The sequence below is a fragment of the Theropithecus gelada genome, chromosome 10 (assembly GCF_003255815.1).
Source record: "Theropithecus gelada isolate Dixy chromosome 10, Tgel_1.0, whole genome shotgun sequence".
Taxonomy (NCBI): Eukaryota; Metazoa; Chordata; class Mammalia; order Primates; family Cercopithecidae; genus Theropithecus; species Theropithecus gelada.
Genome location: NC_037678.1, coordinates 64312045 through 64330911, shown reverse-complemented (window position 1 = coordinate 64330911; position 18867 = coordinate 64312045). Strand labels below are relative to the sequence as shown.

The 18867-nt window shown below is 48.2% G+C and overlaps 1 protein-coding gene across 1 annotated transcript in view; it reads left to right on the top strand.

The window, feature by feature from the left end:
• The window catches only part of BPI (bactericidal permeability increasing protein), a 34970-nt gene that overhangs the window by 5216 nt on the left and 10887 nt on the right, over window positions 1–18867 (top strand). Inside the window, exons 4-10 of the mRNA XM_025398988.1 lie at window positions 1148–1309; window positions 2530–2593; window positions 9562–9625; window positions 11377–11468; window positions 15984–16160; window positions 16895–16954; window positions 18401–18568. Coding sequence (XP_025254773.1) covers window positions 1148–1309; window positions 2530–2593; window positions 9562–9625; window positions 11377–11468; window positions 15984–16160; window positions 16895–16954; window positions 18401–18568 — 787 coding nt within the window. The remainder of the gene's footprint in view (window positions 1–1147; window positions 1310–2529; window positions 2594–9561; window positions 9626–11376; window positions 11469–15983; window positions 16161–16894; window positions 16955–18400; window positions 18569–18867) is intronic.

The window sequence follows — 18867 nt, the reverse complement described above, 5'->3', positions numbered from 1 at the left end:
ATTGCTGTGTAACAAACTATCCCAAACTCTGTGGCTTAAAACAACAATCAGCTGTCATCACTTATACATCTGTGTGTCGGCTGGGGCTCAGCTGACCTGGGTTGGGCTTAGCAAAGGAGGCTTGGCTCCACCTGTGTCTCCTTCTCCTTGGACCAGTGGGTTATGCAGAGCATACTCTTGGTGATAGCAGAGGTGCAAAAAGGGAAAGCAGGAACACACAGGTCCTCTTAAGGCCCAGGCTCAGAACTTATATAACACTGGCCAAATCATTTCACGTGGCCAAGCCCAAAGTCAAGGACAAGCAAAGGCACCCTCCTCAACCCTGCCATGATAGGCAATGGTAAGGGTATGAATGCAGGGAAGGGTGAAAAATAGGGGCAAATAACCCAAACTACAGCTCCGAATCTAAATCCTGGGCTCTCCCCACAGCTACCCTGCCCACTAACAGTGGTTCAGAGTGACCGTCGCTTTAGGAAGGTCTCCTTTCTGGGGAATCTAGGGAGGAAAATGGAGGAGAAACCGCCCTGGCGAATGAAAGGGGCGTGAGTCTGCCTGCCCTTACAAGAACTGCTCGGTGTGTCTCCTTCCCACAACAAGGATCACTTAACTCTCTCCCTGGGCCCTTTTGCATCTATCTTTTCCCTGGCTGATCACACACAAAAACAAAAGAATGTCCACTGTCTTATCCAAAACCCATTGCATCCCTGAGGGAGGAGTTATTAACCTCATTACTGAATTAATGGTGCCATTAATTAATGCAAGTCATTGGCCCCAAACACCCAGCTTTTTAGTAGCAAAGCTGGGACACACACTCTAGTGTCTGACTGCTGAACCAGGGTCTGAGGGAGGAAATGGAAGCTCAGAGAGGTAAGAAACATGCCCAAGGCCACACAGCTGGGGCGGCAGCTGAGGCAGTGGTTAAGAGCAGGTTTCTGCCAGTCAGACATGAGTTCAGAGTTCAGGTTGGAATCCTGACTGTCCCACTCAGCTGCTGTGTGACCTTGGGCAAGCTGCCTCTTCTCTCTGAACTGCATCTCCTCGCCTGGAGTGGGGATAATAACAAAACCCGCCCTCCAGCACTGGGGTAAAGTTTGAATGGCAGTGGGAAGAAAGGATTTGTTCCACGTTCCTCTTTGTTTTTCTCCAGAAAAACAAGCGGCAATTTTGACCTGAGCGTAGAAGGGGTGTCCATTTCGGCTGATCTGAAGCTGGGCAGTAACTCCACATCAGGCAAGCCCACCGTCAGCTGCTCCAGCTGCAGCAGCCACATCAACAGTGTCCACGTGCGCATCTCAAAGAGCAGAGTGGGGTATGGACTCCAAAGGGCTGTGGCTGGGAGGAGGGACCTAAAGAGCAACTCTCTCAGTCATCCCTGTATTCTGAAAACACACCCAGAGTGCCACCTGCATGCCAGGCCTTGCTCAGAGGCCTCAGGCATGGCACGGGAGGCAGGGGTCCACAGATGAAGCAGACACTCTCTTTCTCAAGGCATCATTTGTTTATTCCATAGTCATTCAGCAGACTTAACTGAGCACTTACTATGTCCCAGGCTCACACTAAGCACGTTACATATGCACTAAATTATATTGTCATCACAAATCTGTAGGCATTCATCTATCCATCCATTCAACAAATATCTAGTGAGACTCAGATCTGCACCAGGCTTGTGCAATGTGGTCAGGAAATGAGTGACCAATGAAAACTTAGTAAGAGCTAATATTTGTCAGAGGCTGACTGTGCCCAGCACTGATTTGAGCACACTCATTATCTCATTGAAGCCACACCATGACTCTGTGAGATCGGCCTATTATTACCCCGTTTTCTGGGGAGAAAACCAAGGCATGGAGAGATAGGCAATAGCTTAAGTTGCTACAGCTGGTGAATGTTCAAGTCCAGGTCTATTTCACCCCAGACTCAGCCACACAGTCCTGTTCTCTTAAAGTTTTCAGCCCAGTGGGGAAGAAAATCATTAACCAAAGCATTGCATGAATGAATGGTTCACACAGAATTACAAAAGGAGATAAGAATTAAGAAAAAAGAGGTACAAACTTGTATGAACACAGAGAACCGGAGGCTCTGACCCCATCTGGGGGCAGGCCAATTCTTCCTTGGCAAAATGACATTTGAACTGAGATGAAAGGATAAGTAGGCATTAGTTAGGGAGGTGTTAGGGACGGGGGTGTTTTAAGCAGAGGGAACAGCATGTGCAAAGGCACGGTGGTGGGAGGACACACAGGAGAGAGGACATGGCAGGCCAGTGTGGCTGGTGTGCAGTGAGGGAGGGGCTGGTGAGGAATGAGACTGGGGCAGGGGCCCAACCACGCAGGGATTCAGGAAATAGCCTCATGAACAGGTCACTAAACCGGGGACAAGCATCTGATGGGGTATGTGTGCAGTTAGAGCTCAGGGGCGAGGGTGCCAAGGCCTGTTTCCAGGAGGGAAGAAAGCTTTTGAGACGATGCAGCCTCCTGAATCCAGCCCAGGGACAACCGAAAAGCCTCATCTATCTCCCTACTTGTCCATCTCTAGGTGGCTGATCCGACTCTTCCGCAAAAAAATTGAGTCTACGCTTCGAAACAAGTTGAACAGCCAGGTAGGAGGGGCTTGGAGCCCCATCAGCGAACAGAGGGGAAGGGCCCTCAGTGACCACACACCTCCCCCTTCTCCGGACACTCTGCTGTCACTCCAGACCCCTTGGTAGTCCTTATAGCCCTTTGAAACCACAACCCCAGCTCTAAAAGCCAGTCGTGTATGTTTTGCTGAAGAATCCACCAAGAGACCAAGAGATGATCACTTCCCACACTCCCAACAAACTTTCCCTCATGCCTGCTTGGGCCACCTCTGCTTTTCCCCAGCCTTCCTCCCTGCTGAGAAAATGCCATTCCCTTCCTGCCTCCCTCTCTTCCCATACCCCTGGTAGACTCCTTCCTCCACCCCACCCCACCCCGAGTTCCTTCCTTGATGCTCCCCATTCAGAACAAATGCCATTGATGAAGCTACATTTCTGGGCTTTGGCCAAACGCCAGTAGTAGCCCATTCCCTGAGGCTGGAACTAATATAAGGGACAGGTGTCGGCCAGCACTCCTCCAACCATGCCCACAGCCTAAACCCGCAACCCAGATACTTCAGATAAGGGACGAGGCCATTCATTCAGCTAGTTTTCCATTAACAAATTATCAATTTTTAAGAATCATCTGAGCCTGTCTCAAAAAGCAATGAGTTTTCGCTCTCTCCAGAGGGCAATGGAAGTCGTTGAAGGTTTAGGCAAGTGGGTGACCTGGCCAGATCTGTGCTTTAGAACAATTTCCCTGTCCGCTGTGGGAATGACTGGAGAGGCCAAGAGTAGGGGCAAGGAGACCACTGAGGAGGCTCGTGCGGTCTTCTAGGTGGAAGACGTTGGTTTCCTTGTTAAAGACACTAAACAGGTAGGGGGGCATCAATCATGTGAGATCATCTATCTGAAGATACTGTGTCAAAAGCTTAAAAAGCAAGAAATCAATGCATGTTTGTCAAAATGCATAACACAGTGGACTATAGAATGGGTTTTAGAGTCACATGGCAAGAGTGGAGCCAGTGGCTTGGTTGGGATTAGATGGGACAGTTCCAATGAGCAGGACAATCCCCAGCCAAAGTCTCAGGGTAGCGTCTTGGGGTAAGTTTTGGCCCTGGCTCCAGGGCTTAACTAGCTGTGTAACCTTGAGGAAATGACTTGACCTTCTTGAACCACAATTTTACCATCTGTAAAATGGGGACATTAGGCCGGGCATGGGGCTCACGCCTGTAATCCCAGCACTTTGGGAGGCCGAGGTGGGTGGATCACCTGAGGTTAGGAGTTCAAGACCAGCCTGACCAACATGGAGAAATCCTGTCTCTACTAAAAATGCAAAATTAGCTGGGAGTGGTGGCACATGCCTGTAATCCCAGCTACTTGGGAGGCTGAGGCAGGAGAATTGCTTGAACCCAGAGGTGGAGGTTGCGCTGAGCCAAGATCATGCCATTGCACTCCAGCCTGGGTAACAGGAGCGAAACTCTGTCTCAAAAAAAAAAAAAAAAAAAAAAAAGAAGAGGACATTAATACTTTCTTCACCAAGGCACTATAAGGATTCATGAGATAATGCAGAAAATGTGCTCACTCACTAGGCTAGCTCACCCACAGTTCAGCTGTCTGTATAATCAAGTAATAGTCTGAGAAGAGTGTTGAGATATATTTAACATTTGGAACAATTACGATTATTTCTTAGTACCATTTAAAAGTGGCCCCTATAGCAGTCAAGCTAATAAGTAGTAAAGCTGCTGCTACTGTTGATGGTGATGATGATGGTGAGGTTGACGATGGTGATGGTAATGGTGGGGATGATGATGATGATGGTGATGGTGAGGATGATAAAGGTGATGGTGATGATGGTGAGGTTGATGGGGATGGTGGGGATGATGATAATGGTGATGGTGATGGTGGAGATGATGATGATGATGATGGCGTTGGTGATAGTGAGGTTGACGGTGATTATGAGGTTGATGATGGTGATGGTGGTGATGATGATGATGGTGATGGTGATGATGATGGTGATGGTGAGGTTGATGATGGTGATTATGAGGTTGATGATGGTGATAGTAATGGTGGAGATGATGTGGATGGTGATGGTGATGATGATGGTGATGGTGAGGTTGATAATGATGATGGTGATGGTGAGGTTGATGATGATGATGGTGATGGTGAGGTTGATGATGGTAATGGTAATGGTGGGGATGATGATGATGGTGATGATGAGGATGGTGATGGTGATGATGATGATGGTGATGGTGAGGTTGATGATGGTAATGGTAATGGTGGGGATGATGATGATGGTGATGATGAGGATGGTGATGGTGATGATGATGATGGTGATGGTGAGGTTGATGATGGTGATTATGAGGTTGATGATAGTGATAGTAATGGTGGAGGTGATGAGGATGGTGATGGTGATGGTGATGATGATGGTGATGGTGAGGTTGATGATGATGATGGTGATGATGGTGATGGTGAGGTTGATGATGATGATGGTGATGATGGTGATGGTGAGGTTGATGATGATAATGGTAATGGTGGGGATGATGATGATGATGGTGATGATGAGGATGGTGATGGTGATGATGATAATGGCGATGGTGAGGTTGATGATGGTGATGGTGATAGGATGATGATGGTGGTGATGGTGATGGTGAGGATGATGGTGATGATGATGGTGGGGATGATGATGGTGATGGTGAGGTTGATGATGGTAATGGTAATGGTGGGGATGATGATGATGGTGATATTGAGGATGATAATGGTGGTGGTGATGATGGTGATGGTGAGGTTGATGATGGTGATAGTAATGGTGGAGATGATGAGGATGGTGATGTTGATGATTATGATGATGATGGTGATGGTGAGGTTGATGATGGTGATGGTGGGGATGATGATAATGGTGATGATGATGGTGGAGATTATAATGATGATGATGGTGATGGTGAGGTTGATGATGGTGATGGTGATGGGATTATTATGGTGGTGATGGTGATGGTGGGGATGATGGTGATGCTGATGGTGGGGATGATGATGGTGATGGTGAGATTGATGATGATGATGCTGGAAATGATTATAATGGTGATGGTGATGGTGAGGATGATAATGGTGATGGTGATGATGGTGATGGTGAGGTTGATGATGGTGATGGTGGTGATGACGATGATGGTGATGGTGAGGTTGATGGTGATTATGAGGTTAATGATGGTGATAGTAATGGTGATGATGATGAGGATGGTGATGGTGATGGTGATGGGATGATGATGGTGGTGATGGTGATGATGGGGATGATGGGGATGATGGGGATGGTGATGGTGAGGTTGATGATGGTGAGGGTGGGGATGATGATAATGGTGATGGTGATGGTGGAGATGATGATGATGGTGATGGTGAGGTTGATGATGGTGATTGTGGGGATGATGATGATGATGATGGTGATGGTGAGACTGATGATGGTGATGGTGATGGTGGTAAGCATATGCCCATTTAATAGACATTTTCTTCCTCCAAGGCAGGAGCTCATCCTGGGCAGTTTCAATAGTGATAGCGAAGTTGATGATGGTGATGGTGATGGTGATGGTGATGGTGATGGTGATGGTGGGGATGGTGATGATGTTGGCCCATATAATATACGGAGTGTTTACAGTGATCTGACACTATGCTAAGAACTCTTTCCATGGATTCCAGCATTTAATCCACACATTCTGGCACTTAATCCCCTGTGAGAGAGATTCCATGATTATCCCTATTTTACAGGTGAGTAAACTGAGATACAGAAAGAGGAAGTAATAGTGCTTGGATTCAAATCCAGGCTACCCTGCCTCAGAGATGAACCTTGCTCTTAATCATAAGATCCGATTTAGAAGCAAGTACTGGCCTGAATGAATGAATGAAGGAATGAGATGTCATGATACCAGGAGGGGCTGGAAATGGTGAGGAGTGAGCCAGGGAGTCTGTCCCCAGGGAATACAGTGTGTAGGACGGGTGTCTGAGAGAAGGAAGAGCCTGTGTCAGTACAAAGTGTGCATGAAGGGAAGAGCAGGGAGGGAGCTGGGCTCCCATCAGGATTTGCTGTGATCTGGAGCCATCTGTTGGCCCTGATAGGTGAGCAACACTGGTGACAATGCCTGAGGTGCAGCTCAGGAGTCCAGCAGGGCCCCAGCTGCCAGTTGTGCGGCCCTCTGTTCCTGGGTCATTTGGAGAAGAGGCGCAGGTTCCTCGGAGAATGCCAGTCCAGGTCCTCTTAAGACTTCAAGAGCCTTATGTGGTAGAAACACACTTCAGGGAAACCAAATTTTCTCCTTCCCTCCTTCCCACTGCTGTCTTCCCTCCTTCCTTCCTTCCTTCTTTCCTTTCCTTCTTCCCTCCTTCCTTCCTTCCTTTCCTTCTTCCCACTCTTCTTCCTTTCTTTTGTTTTTTGTTTTGTTTTGTTTTGTTTTGTTTTGATGATGAAGTCTCGCTCTGTTGCCTAGGCTGAAGTACAGTAGCACAATCTCAGCTCACTGCAACCTCCGCCTCCCAGGTTCAAGAGATTCTCCTGCCTCAGCCTCCTGAGTAGCTGGGATTACAGGCATCTGCAACCATGCCTGGCTCATTTTTGTATCTTTTGATAGAGACAGGATTTCACCATGTTGGCCAGACTGGTCTCGAACTCCTGACCTCAAGTGATCCACCCACCTCAGTCTCTCAAAGTTCTGGGATTATAGGCATGAGTCACTGCGCCTAGCTCTTCCTTTCTTTTCTTTCTTTACTTTTTTTCTACCTTCCTTCCCTTTCTCCTTTTCTCCCTTTCTTCCTTCTTTATCTTCCCCTCTTCACTCCTTCCCCTTCCTCTCTCCATCCCCCAGGAAAAATAACTTGATTGACAGTGTAGAAGGAGGGATAGGGGGAGGATAGAGGTGACCTCTAGGCAGATGGTGCAGCCAACCCTAAGGAGGAGTAAGAACCTGAGGAGTTTGGTTTGGGATGTGCCAGCCTTGGGGACCAGTAGGACACCCAGGGACAGTTGTCTATGAGGCATCTGGGTCCCCAGACTGGAGCTCAGATAAGCCTGGGCTGCAAAGTAAGGCCTGGGTACTGGCCACATGTTGGGAGCAGGGGAGGTGACTTCACCTGGGCTCCCAAAGACAGATGCTGAGACAGGGTTTGGGTGCAAGTCATTTATTGGGAGGGGTTCCCAGGCAGCGCAGTGAGGAGGTCGGGAGGCAGGGAAGGGGCTTTACTGAGTGGGTTGCCGCTGTGGGCAACTGGGACTCAGTCCTGCCGGCAATTCTCAGAGGAAGGGTGGGGAGCACACCTCAGAATTGTTCCAGAAGCGGGAAGAAGGTGGGGTATTTGTCTACCATCTCCTAGCCTTCTTTCGTTGAAGGCTGTTCTTAGAGACCTAACTTCTTGGCACTTCTGAGCACGGTCCAGAGAGTGTGGGCGGGGCGCTGCAGCACCTGCCACAGGGGCCATAGGGATGCCTGAAACGGCTCAAGAAGAGAGCCTAAGTGGAAGGGACAGGGAGCCAGGAAGAGAGCCCAGAGAAGCTCCCACGTCTTCAGTGAAGGAGGAAGAGCTTGCAAAGGAGTCTGGGGAAAAGCCTGTAGGGGATAGGAAGAGAGCAGAAGGCCTTGGTCACAGGTCTCTAGAAGGAGTGTTTCTAGAAGGGAATGGGCAACCACACCAGGAGCTACCCAGTAGTCGAGAAAGGCAAGGACTGAAGAGACTCTGCTGGATTACTGAGGGGAAGGTCATTCAAGAACAACATCGGGAGAGGGAGGGAAGGAGCTTGTCTGACCACCAGCCCCAGCCCCAGTCTCTTAGTGAGGGGAAGGCTGTGGTTTCAATCCTATATTCCAGCTATCTATTGCTTGAAAACAAACAACTGAACATTTGGTATCATAAAACAACCAGCATTGTTAATGTTCATGGATTCTGTGCATCAGGAAATCAGATGGGCATGACGGGGATGGCTGAGCTCTCTGCTCCATGAGGTCTGGGGCCTCACCTCAGAAGACTCAAAAGTTCCATGTTAGAATTACCTGGAGGGTTCCTCGCTCCCATCTCTGGTGACTGGGCTAGGAAGACGTGAAGTCTCAGCTCTGCTGGGACTATTGACCCAAGCCACTACCATGGCCCCTCCACGGGGCTTGGGCTTCTCATATCATTGAGTGGGTTCTGCATAACCTTTTACGACCTCACCTCTGAAGTTACACAAAGGTGAGGTGTATTGTTGTGTACTGTTGCTTAGAAGCAAGTCACCAAGCCCAGATTCTAGTGGCAAGTTCACAGACTCCATCTCTTCGTGGGGGTGTGGCAAGGCCACATTACAGAAGAGCAAATGGAAAGAAAAATATGATTTGCCACATTCCATTTTACAGATGAAGAAAGAGAGGTCTAGATAAATGGAACAACTTTCTCAGTGTCAAAATCAGTGTGTGACCCAACACAAATCTTCTCAGGCTAGTGTTTGTTCCATTGTGAGTCACGGGCTAGGGGACAGGGGGATAGGGGTGGGGTGGCAAAGGCAGGTAGGGAATGGCTTCTCTGGCCATACATATCAAACGTGAGGGTGCCCACCTAGTTCAGTAGAAAGCCTGCCCATGCTCCCAGAAGCCCAGATAAGGGAAGGCTGGCCATTGACTACCTCGTATTTGTTTACTACCTCATTCCACAAAGGATCTGAGACAGCAAAATCAAACAGAAACAAAAGAAAAAACAAAACAGCAACAACAACAACAACAAATCACCTTATAAAATAGAAAACATAAACACCCATCAGGAAAGTTCCACACACAGGGCAGGAAGTAGAATGCAGTTATGTAGGCCATACAGTCATATACAGTTATTATTGCTAAGCCACATGTTCAACTCTGAGCTTCCTGGTGGCCAAAAAGAAAAGGGAAACTTGATTGGCTACATAATTTTCAAGAAAACATTCAAGGAAAGCAAGGCATATCTGGCCCATTATTGCCAAGGGACATTTTTCACTATGAGAAGACCTTACTGATTACTTGTTTCGTTCTCCCCAGGTCTGTGAGAAAGTGACCAGTTCTGTATCCTCCAAGCTGCAACCTTATTTCCAGACTCTGCCAGGTGAGGGCTGGATGAGGATCAAGGATAGAAAGGAACAGAAGGGGGAGGGTGTGAGGACGTCAGGGTGGATGTGATGGGGCCGGCAAGTTTCCCAGACAGCCCTGGGCCTGGGTGGGAATGAGAAGAGTAGTAGGTTATGTTCAAGTGGCAGCTAGCATTGGATCAAGTCCTTGTGCTAGGTCCAGAAGTGAGGAGGACAAACAGCCCATACCGCCTCATTCCCTTAGCTCTGCAAGGGCCAAACAGCCATATACCCCCAGCTCTCTAAGGCCAGAGACACATGACTGGCCTGAGATCTGATATTGCTCACTTCTTTTTGGATCTCAGTTTCCATGTCCTTAAAATGGGGACAGTAATCTTCACCCTCAAGTACTTGGCAAGCTGCAAAGAACTGTGGCAGGCACTCAGGAAATTGTCCCCTCTCAGTCTCCCAACACTTCCCTGAGAGAAGCATTATTCTCCTCGTTTTTCACCCCATCCCCCTGTCCCCTAGCCCGTAACTCACAATGGAACAAGAGTAACCTGGCCGGGCTCACGCCTGTAATCCCAGCACTTTGGGAGGCCATGGCAGGCGGACCACCTGAGGTCAGAAGTTCAAGACCAGCTTGGCCAACATGGGAAAACCCTGTCCCTACTAAAATTACAAAAATTAGTCAGGCCTCATGGCAGATGCCTGTAATCCCAGCTACTTTGGAGGCTGAGGCAGGAAAATCGCTTGAACCCAGGAGGCAGAGGTTGCAGTGAGCCAAGATCATGCCACTGCACTCCAGCCTGGGTGACAGAGCGAGACTCTGTCTCAAAAAAAAAAAAAAAAAAAAAAACATGAGGAACCTCAGGCTCAGAGAGTAGGTGAGACTTGTCCAGAGTCATGAAGCCATCAAGAGGCAGAAGCAAGATCCAAATCTGCAGCTAAGGTTTCCTTCACTCCAGAGCTGGGGCTTTCAGCTGCTCTCAGGACTACCTCGCTGTGAAGCCTTGCATGGTTGGCACATAGTATATGCCCATTTAAGAGGCATTTTCTTCCTCCAGTACAGGAGCCCATCCTGGGCAGGTTTGATGCAGCTGCAGTGCCCAGGGTTTGGCCTCACGAGGCAGGAAAAAGATTTTGGTCTGAATCCCAGCTTCATCCCTCAGCAATCATTGGACAACTTGGATTTCTGAGCCTTGGTTTCTTCTCTGCTATCTGAGGAAAGGGATAAAGGAAGGGCTGATGTTTATTTAACTCTCATTGATTGCTGCTGGGAAACAAAGAAACTCTTCAGACTTAAGCCAGCCAGGGCTCAGCCTGGGCTATTACCAATGATCCTGACAATGATCCTCCCTGGCTTTTGAGCCTCTGCATGGACAGGACATTGGGCATCCACCTTCTCTCAAAACCCTCCCAGCATCTTTGAGGTCACTAGGATTCTCTCTGTTCTACAAATGACAAAAAAATGACTCAGAGAAGTGCAAGGACTTGTCCAAGGTCATCCAGAGTTTGGTTCAAGCCTAGGTCTCTCTGTGCCCTTGATCGTGTGTCTTAGCCACTCATCTCAGGGCTGTTGGAAGAAGAGAGTAAGAGGGTGTCTGTGAATGTGGGGTGTGGGTTCATTTTCTCTTAAGGCACGCTCCCTTAAGGAGGGCTCCCTGGAGGAGGTGGGAATGGAACTTGCACTGTAGTTCTTGATCAATTTTAGGGGATTCTGATCCTGCATTTCAGTTTCCAGGGATGATGCCATGGAAGCTAACTCATGGTCCATCTTTCTCTCTAGTAATGACCAAAATAGATGCTGTGGCTGGAATCAACTATGGGCTGGTGGCACCTCCAACAACCACAGCTGAGACCCTGGATGTACAGATGAAGGTGAGGCTGACACTGAGAATCACACACCCTCACACTTCTGTCTCAGACACTCCAGGGCTCCCCAGTCCTTGGAAACAAATTTTATAATGTCCCCCACTTCCTATCTGACTCACTACCACCCTCTCTACTCTCCCCGCCTCTCCCTGCTCCAGTCACACTGGCCTCCCCGCCATTCCTGAAACACACCATGCCTGCCCATCCCCAAGGCCTTTGCCCTTGCTTTTTCTCTGCCTGGGTGCTCTTCCCCAGGTTTCCGCACAGCTCTCCCTTGCTTCCTTCAAATCTTTGCTCAAATATTCCCTTCCTAGAGAGGCCTTCCCAGATCACTCTCACTGAAATAGCTCTCTCCTCTTCCCCACATCCTGCTTTATTACCAATACACACACACAGTCTCAAGTCTGTCTCCCTCACTATGATGAGACAGAAGGAGCTGCAACTGCTAACTGCTTTGTTCACTACCATATGTGCAGCACCTAGACCAATGCTTGGCACATAGCAGGTGCTCAATAAATTATTTGTTGGATGGATGAATGGGTGGATGGATATATGGATGGATGGGTAGTTGGATGGGTGGGTGGGTGGATGGATGGGTGGGTGGGTAGACAGGTGGATGGGGGATGGGTGTGTTGGTGGATGAATGGATGGATGGATAGATGGATGGATGGATGGATGAGTAAGTGGGTGGATGGGTGGGTGGATGAAAGAATGAGTGGGTGGGTAGATGGGTGGGTGGGTAGGTGGATGGTTGAGTGTGTGGGTATATTGGTAGATGGATGGGTAGGTAGATAGGTGGGTGGATGAATGGATGTGTGGGTGGGTAGGTGGGTGGGTGGGTAGGTGGATGGGTGGGTGGGTGTATTGGTGGGTGGATGGATGGATGGATGGAGGGATGGATGGATGGATGGATACATGGATAGATGGGTAGGTTGATGGGTGGGTGGATGAATGGATGGGTGGGTGGGTAGGTGGGTGGGTGGGTAGGTGGATGGGTGGGTAGGTGGATGGGTGGGTGGGTGTATTGGTGGATGGATGGATGGATGGATGGATAGATGGATGGATGGATGGATGGATGGATGGATGGATGGATGGATACATGGATAGATGGGTAGGTTGATGGGTGGGTGGATGAATGGATGGGCGGGTGGGTAGATGGGTGGGTGGGTAGGTGAATGGGTGGGTGGATGTATTGGTGGATGGATGGATGGATGGATGGATAAGTGGTTGGATGGGTGGGTAGATGAATGAATGGGTGAGTGGGTAGATGGGTGGGTGGGTAGGTGGATGGGTGAGTGTGTGGGTGTATTGGTGGATGGATGGGTAGGTGGGTGGGTGGGTGGATGAATGGATCAGTGGGTGGGTGGGTTGATGGGTGGGCAGGTAGGTGAATGGGTGGGTGGGTGTATTGGTGGATGGATGGATGGATGGATGCATGGATAGATGGGTAGGTGGATGGGTGGGCAGATGAATGGATGGGTGGGTGGGTAGATGGGTGAGTGGGTAGGTGGATGGGTGGGTGGGTGTATTGGTGGATGGATGGATGGATGGATAAGTGGGTGGGTGGGTGGGCGGATGGAAGGAAGGATGTATGTATGTATGTACGGATGGATGGATGGATGGATGGATGGAGTTTTATTACATGCTGCTCCCTCCCTTACTCACCACCGTCCAACCAGGCACACTGGCCTTACACTTCCTCAAACAGGTTAAGCTTCCTCTCACCTCAGGGTCTTTGTCCTAGCTGTTCCCTCTGCCTGGTACTCCCTTCCTTCCCAATGCCCACCTCTACCCTGCTGGCTTCTTATAGTACTCCACGTGGGTCTTCGCTCAGCTGTCACTCCAAGAGCAGCCTTCCCTACGACCCCCGCAAGGGTGGGTCCCACTCTAAAACTCATCCTGGATTGTGCCTCCTTCAGTCCTTCCACATTGGTGATTTGCCTCTTTGTTTATAGTTTGTTTGTTTGTTGCAAAACACATTCAATGTGAAAAAGAAAATTTAGAAACTGCAGAGGAATTCAGAAATAAATATAGGAAAGAAGGAAAAGAAAGAAAAAGAGAGAGAGGAATTACCCGAGTCTACAACCTAGAGATAAGCACCATCAATAAACAAGTGTAGATCCCTCCAACCCTTGTCTTTGCAGAAACAGAGGAAGATACACACACACACACACACACACACACACACAGAAAGAGAGACAGAGAGAGAGAAACAAATGTACACATATATAGGCATAAAAACAAATACACACAAAACCCACAATATAGAAACAGGAAAAAATGCACACACATGTACTCACATACAGACAACACACACAGATATATATTTTGCATGAGTCATATTATATATTCTGCTTTACAACTTTAAAAAATCGATACATGTAATAGGAACATCTTTGCCATCCACAAAATATCCTCTTGCAGCCCTTTACTGGCTGCTTGGTTTTTCAGCGGACAGCTTGGGATAAGGTACGAGTACAGTGCTCCCTCCTGGGACACTTGGGCTCTCCACTTTTTTCTACAAACGTAACCAAAGCTGCAGTGATCATCCTTGCAATTGTGTCTCTGTCCATCCTTGAGCATTCCCTAAAAGAGGAATTGCTAGACCAAATGGCATACTAAGAAAAAAAAAAATGAATACCCACATATATCTAAGTGATACAACAGAGGAAAAGATTAAAACAATAGATAATTATCTTCAGTGAATAAGAAAGGTCCTGTTTATCTCCTGGGCTCCTGCCCAGAGTTGATCACTGACAACCATGGAGTGTGTTAACTTCCCAGGTCCCTGGTTCTAAGCACTCACATAAATGCATAAGAAAATCCATCTATGGGGGCCGGGCGCGGTGGCTCAAGCCTGTAATCCCAGCACTTTGGGAGGCCGAGACGGGTGGATCACGAGGTCAGGAGATCGAGACCATCCTGGCTAACACGGTGAAACCCCGTCTCTACTAAAAAATGCAAAAAACTAGCCGGCCGAGGTGGTGGGTGCCTGTAGTCCCAGCTACTCGGGAGGCTGAGGCCGGAGAATGGCGTGAACCCGGGAGGCGGAGCTTGCAGTGAGCTGAGATCCGGCCGCTGCACTCCAGCCTGGGTGACAGAGCAAGACCCTGTCTCCAAAAAAAAAAAGAAAATCCATCTAGATTTTGCTGATGATCTACATGAATGGGTACACACTGTTCTTCCACTTGCTTTTCTCACTTAACAAGATGATTTCTAGTCAGTACATAGGTCCATCTTTATTGTTATTATTTGAGATAGAGTTTTGTCTTGTTGCCCAGGCTGGAGTGCAATGGCGCGACCTCCACTCACTGCAACCTCTGCCTCCCAGGTTCAGGCGATTCTCCTGCCTCAGCCTGCAGTAGCTGGGATTACAGGCTCGCACCACGACACCTGGCTAATTTTTTGTATTTTTAGTAGAGATGGGGTTTCACCACGTTGACCAGGCTAGTCTCAATTTCCTGACCTCTGATGATCCACCTGCCTTGGCCTCCCAAAGTGCTGGGATTACAGGCGTGAGCCACTGCGCCCAGTCCATCTTATTATTATTAAGAGTTGCATGTATTCCATAATATGGAGGTTATGTTTGTTAATTTTAAGTAATAAAATAATTACAAGGTACAGAGAATGCTATACACTTCCAAGTACCCAACACACAGATTTAAGAAATCTTACCATTGTGTCATATTTGCTTCTGATTTTTAAAAAAATAAAAAACATTGTAGAAATAACTAAGGAGACCCCCTTGAGTGCCTCTCCCCACACCCCAGAACCGTGCTGATGATGTTGGTGTGTGTTCTTCTTGCCTGTGTTTTTATACTTTTTATGGGCCTTTAAATTTTACATAAGTGTTATCCTACCATATGTATCCATCTATAATTTGGTTTTTTAAGCTCAACATTTATTTGCTAAAAAATGATCTGCTTTTGCAACATATTGCCGAATTGCTTTTCAGAAACATAAAGAGCAACCCTAGAAGCTCTCACCAAACACTAGATAGCATCAGTTTAAAGCACACACAACACTCAAAACAATTGACCTTTTTTCCCATTTTGCTAACTTCACAGATGAAACAAACAAGATTTCACTGTTCTTTTCATAGGGCTTCTGTGCTTACTAGCAAGGTTGAGGTTGAGACAATGGAGTGGTTAGGAGAATGTTCACTGGACATTGGAGGCCTGGGTTCAATTTCTCGCTCTGCCACTTACCAGCTGTGTGACCTTGGGCAAGTCACTTCACCTCCGTGTGCCTCAGTGTCCTCTCCTATACGATGAGCAAAATTATACCTGCCTTCCCAGGACTGGCATGAAACACACTTAGAAACTAATGCCCAGGAGGCATGTGATGCTACTGTTAACTTCTGGTCATTGCTTTTTCTTTTTTTTTTTTTTTTTATTTGGTCATTCCTTTTTCCTTTGCGAGTGTACAAATGGTGTCTTCAGCCCATTTTTCCCTGGATGGAGATGCTGACTTATAATTCCTGAAGAATACCTGGGCTCACTCTGTTGCCTCTACCTCCAGGGGGAGTTTTACAGTCAGAACCACCACAATCCACCTCCCTTTGCTCCAGCAGTGATGGAGTTTCCTGCCGCCCATGACCACATGGTATACCTGGGCCTCTCAGACTACTTCTTCAACTCAGCCGGGCTTGTATACCAACAGGCTGGGGTCTTGAAGATGACCCTTAGAGATGACATGGTAAGGCTGGGCTGTGGGTGGGTGTGGGAAGAACACTGGACCCAGAGTCCTGCAGCCCTTCCAGACAAATCTGAAAAAAGCTTTTCTCACATTGAGGGAGGTTAAGGTGTTGACTCTAGAGTCAGCTAGAGCTGAGTTCCAATATCGGCCCCCCACTGTCTCCAGCTGGGTGGCCCAGGTCAATTACTCTACCTCTCAGAACTTGTTATGTATTCTGTAAAACACCAATAACTGGTTTTCTCCAAAGGGTGTCATGAAGATTCAATGAGATAGTAATGCCTGATTAAACGAGATATTAGTCTATGAGAGGACCGAACACAGAGCTTTGAACATAGAAAGTAATGAATAAGAAACGTAAGGGCTACATTGACGAGTACTTGTCAGACTCTGTTATCCAGTCCTAGCATCACACTAAGGCAGAGGCAGACTCTGCCTTAGCCTTAATGTGGCATCCTATGAGATTGGTTTGAGGGCAGATTGGGCTTTCTCAGGAGCAAAAAGCAAGCAGGCGGTCACTGACTAGCTCCTAACCATTCTGGGCCAACTGCTGCAGAAGGTGTGGCATGGCTTCCGGGCTGGTTGCTGCAGAATTTGTGGGTCAGTGCTCTGTTGTCACATAGGGGCTGGCCACTGTCGGTGTGTGCAGTCAGCCTCTCGCCCCCATATAGAACTTACCCCCTCCACTCCGTCTATAACAGCATCCTCCGAGATCCTTTTCTCATCTCTTGCTACAGATTCCAAAGGGGTCCAAATTTCGACTGACAACCAAATTCTTTGGAACCTTCCTACCTGAGGTATGGAAGACCTTGCTTTCCTTTAGTGAGCCCGGGGGTTCTGGGAGGACAGGGCTTTGCTGAGTGGATAAGGAGACCCTCCCCTCCACCCAACGTACACACACAAGATCCAGAAGCAACCTAGCATGAAAGGGTGGAAACAGCTTCATCCCCAGAACAGAGAAAGGCTGCAAGTGCCCAGTTGATCAGGTGTGGGAGTAGATGCTGGCTGGAGGTGGAGGGAGGATCTTTCATGCAATAAATTTCTATTGAATGCCCACCATGTGCCTGGGGCCCTGTGCTGGGAACCCAACAAAACAGGCCACCTCCCTACCCTCCTGAAGCTCCCAGACCAGTAGAGAGAGAAAAATATCATCCAGACACCCAAAACAATAACAAAAATAATGTGGACTGTTACCAGTGAAGCCAACAGGTGGATGAGGTTACTTTAGACAAGGTGGTCAAGGAGGGCCTCTGTCTTTTTCTGCTCAGGCTACCATAACAAAATGCCACAAACCAGGTGGCATAAATAACAGAATTTATTTCTCATAGCTCTCGAGACTGGAAGTTCAAGGTTAAGGTGTCAGCAGATTTGGTTTCTAGTGAGGGCTCTCTTCCTGGCTTGTAGACTGCCTCCTTCTTGCTGTGTCCTCACAGGGCCTTTTCTCAATGCATGCATGGCAGTGGGTGGGAGAGAGCTCTCCGGTGTCTCTTCTTATAAGGACACTAATTCTATCGGATCAGGGCCTGACCGACCATTATGAACTCACTTAACCTCAGTTACTTCCTTAGAGGCCCTTCTCCAAATGAAGCCACACTGGGAATTAGGGTTTCGACATATGAATTTGGGGGAACACAAACATTCTGTTCATAGCAGCATCTCTGGTGGTAAAACCCCATAAATTTCTATACAGAGAAGCTCTGGTTGGGGGGAGAGGTGTGCTCAGTAGGGGTATCCAGGAGTGTTGTCTTGAACCTTCTTTGCATAACAATCACATTATTTTTACTCAGGCTGTGGGTTTAACTCGGGGAATATCAGAGACTAAGAGAGACGGGAAGAAGGTCGCCAACACCCTCCTTAGTTTCCCCTTGAAGCCGCTACTGCTGTCTGAGAAAGTAACATCTGCAGAGACCTGAAGGAAGGGAAAGAACCGAGAGAGAAGAATGCGAGGAAAAGCATCTAACAAGGGGGAACAGAGAGTGCAAAGGGTTTTAGATGGCAAGAGAGCTTGTTGAGTTTGAGGCACAGAAAGAGTTCTGTGTGGCTGAAGATGGAAGACAAGAGGCAGAGGCACATGTGGTGAGGCTGGCAGGGTGCCAGCTGGCAGACTGTGCAATCTTAGGATTTATTCTAAGAGCAATGGGAAGACAATGAAGGTATTTAAGCAGGGGCAGGCCAAGATAGGATTCATAAACATTTTAACAGAAACTCCTCCTTTCGTTGGTTGTCTCCACTGGGGGCTGCAGGTGGCCAAGATGTTTCCCAACATGAAGATACAGATCCACGTGTCAGCCTCTGCCCCACCACACCTGTCCATGCAGCCCACTGGCCTTACCTTCTACCCTGCCGTGGACGTCCAGACCTTTGCCGTCCTCCCCAACTCCTCCCTGGCTTCCCTCTTCCTGATTGGCGTGGTAAGCTGTTCCTGGGTGTGGACAGATGAGGAGCCCCAGACAGTCCCAAGAGCACTGTCTTTGGAGTCAGGAGATCATGTGAATCCTGTCCGGATTCAAACCTGGACTGTGTCACTCCAGAGCCTGAGACTTGAGTCACTGTACTCAACGGTGCCGGCTCCTGAAGGTATTCATTCCCCCAGCCACTCACTAGTGCATTTGTTTACTTATTCATTCTATTATTCATTCGGTCAATTTCTCATTCATTCAATTATTCATTCCATGTTGGCTTGAAATATGTGTACTGTTTCCAGTTCATT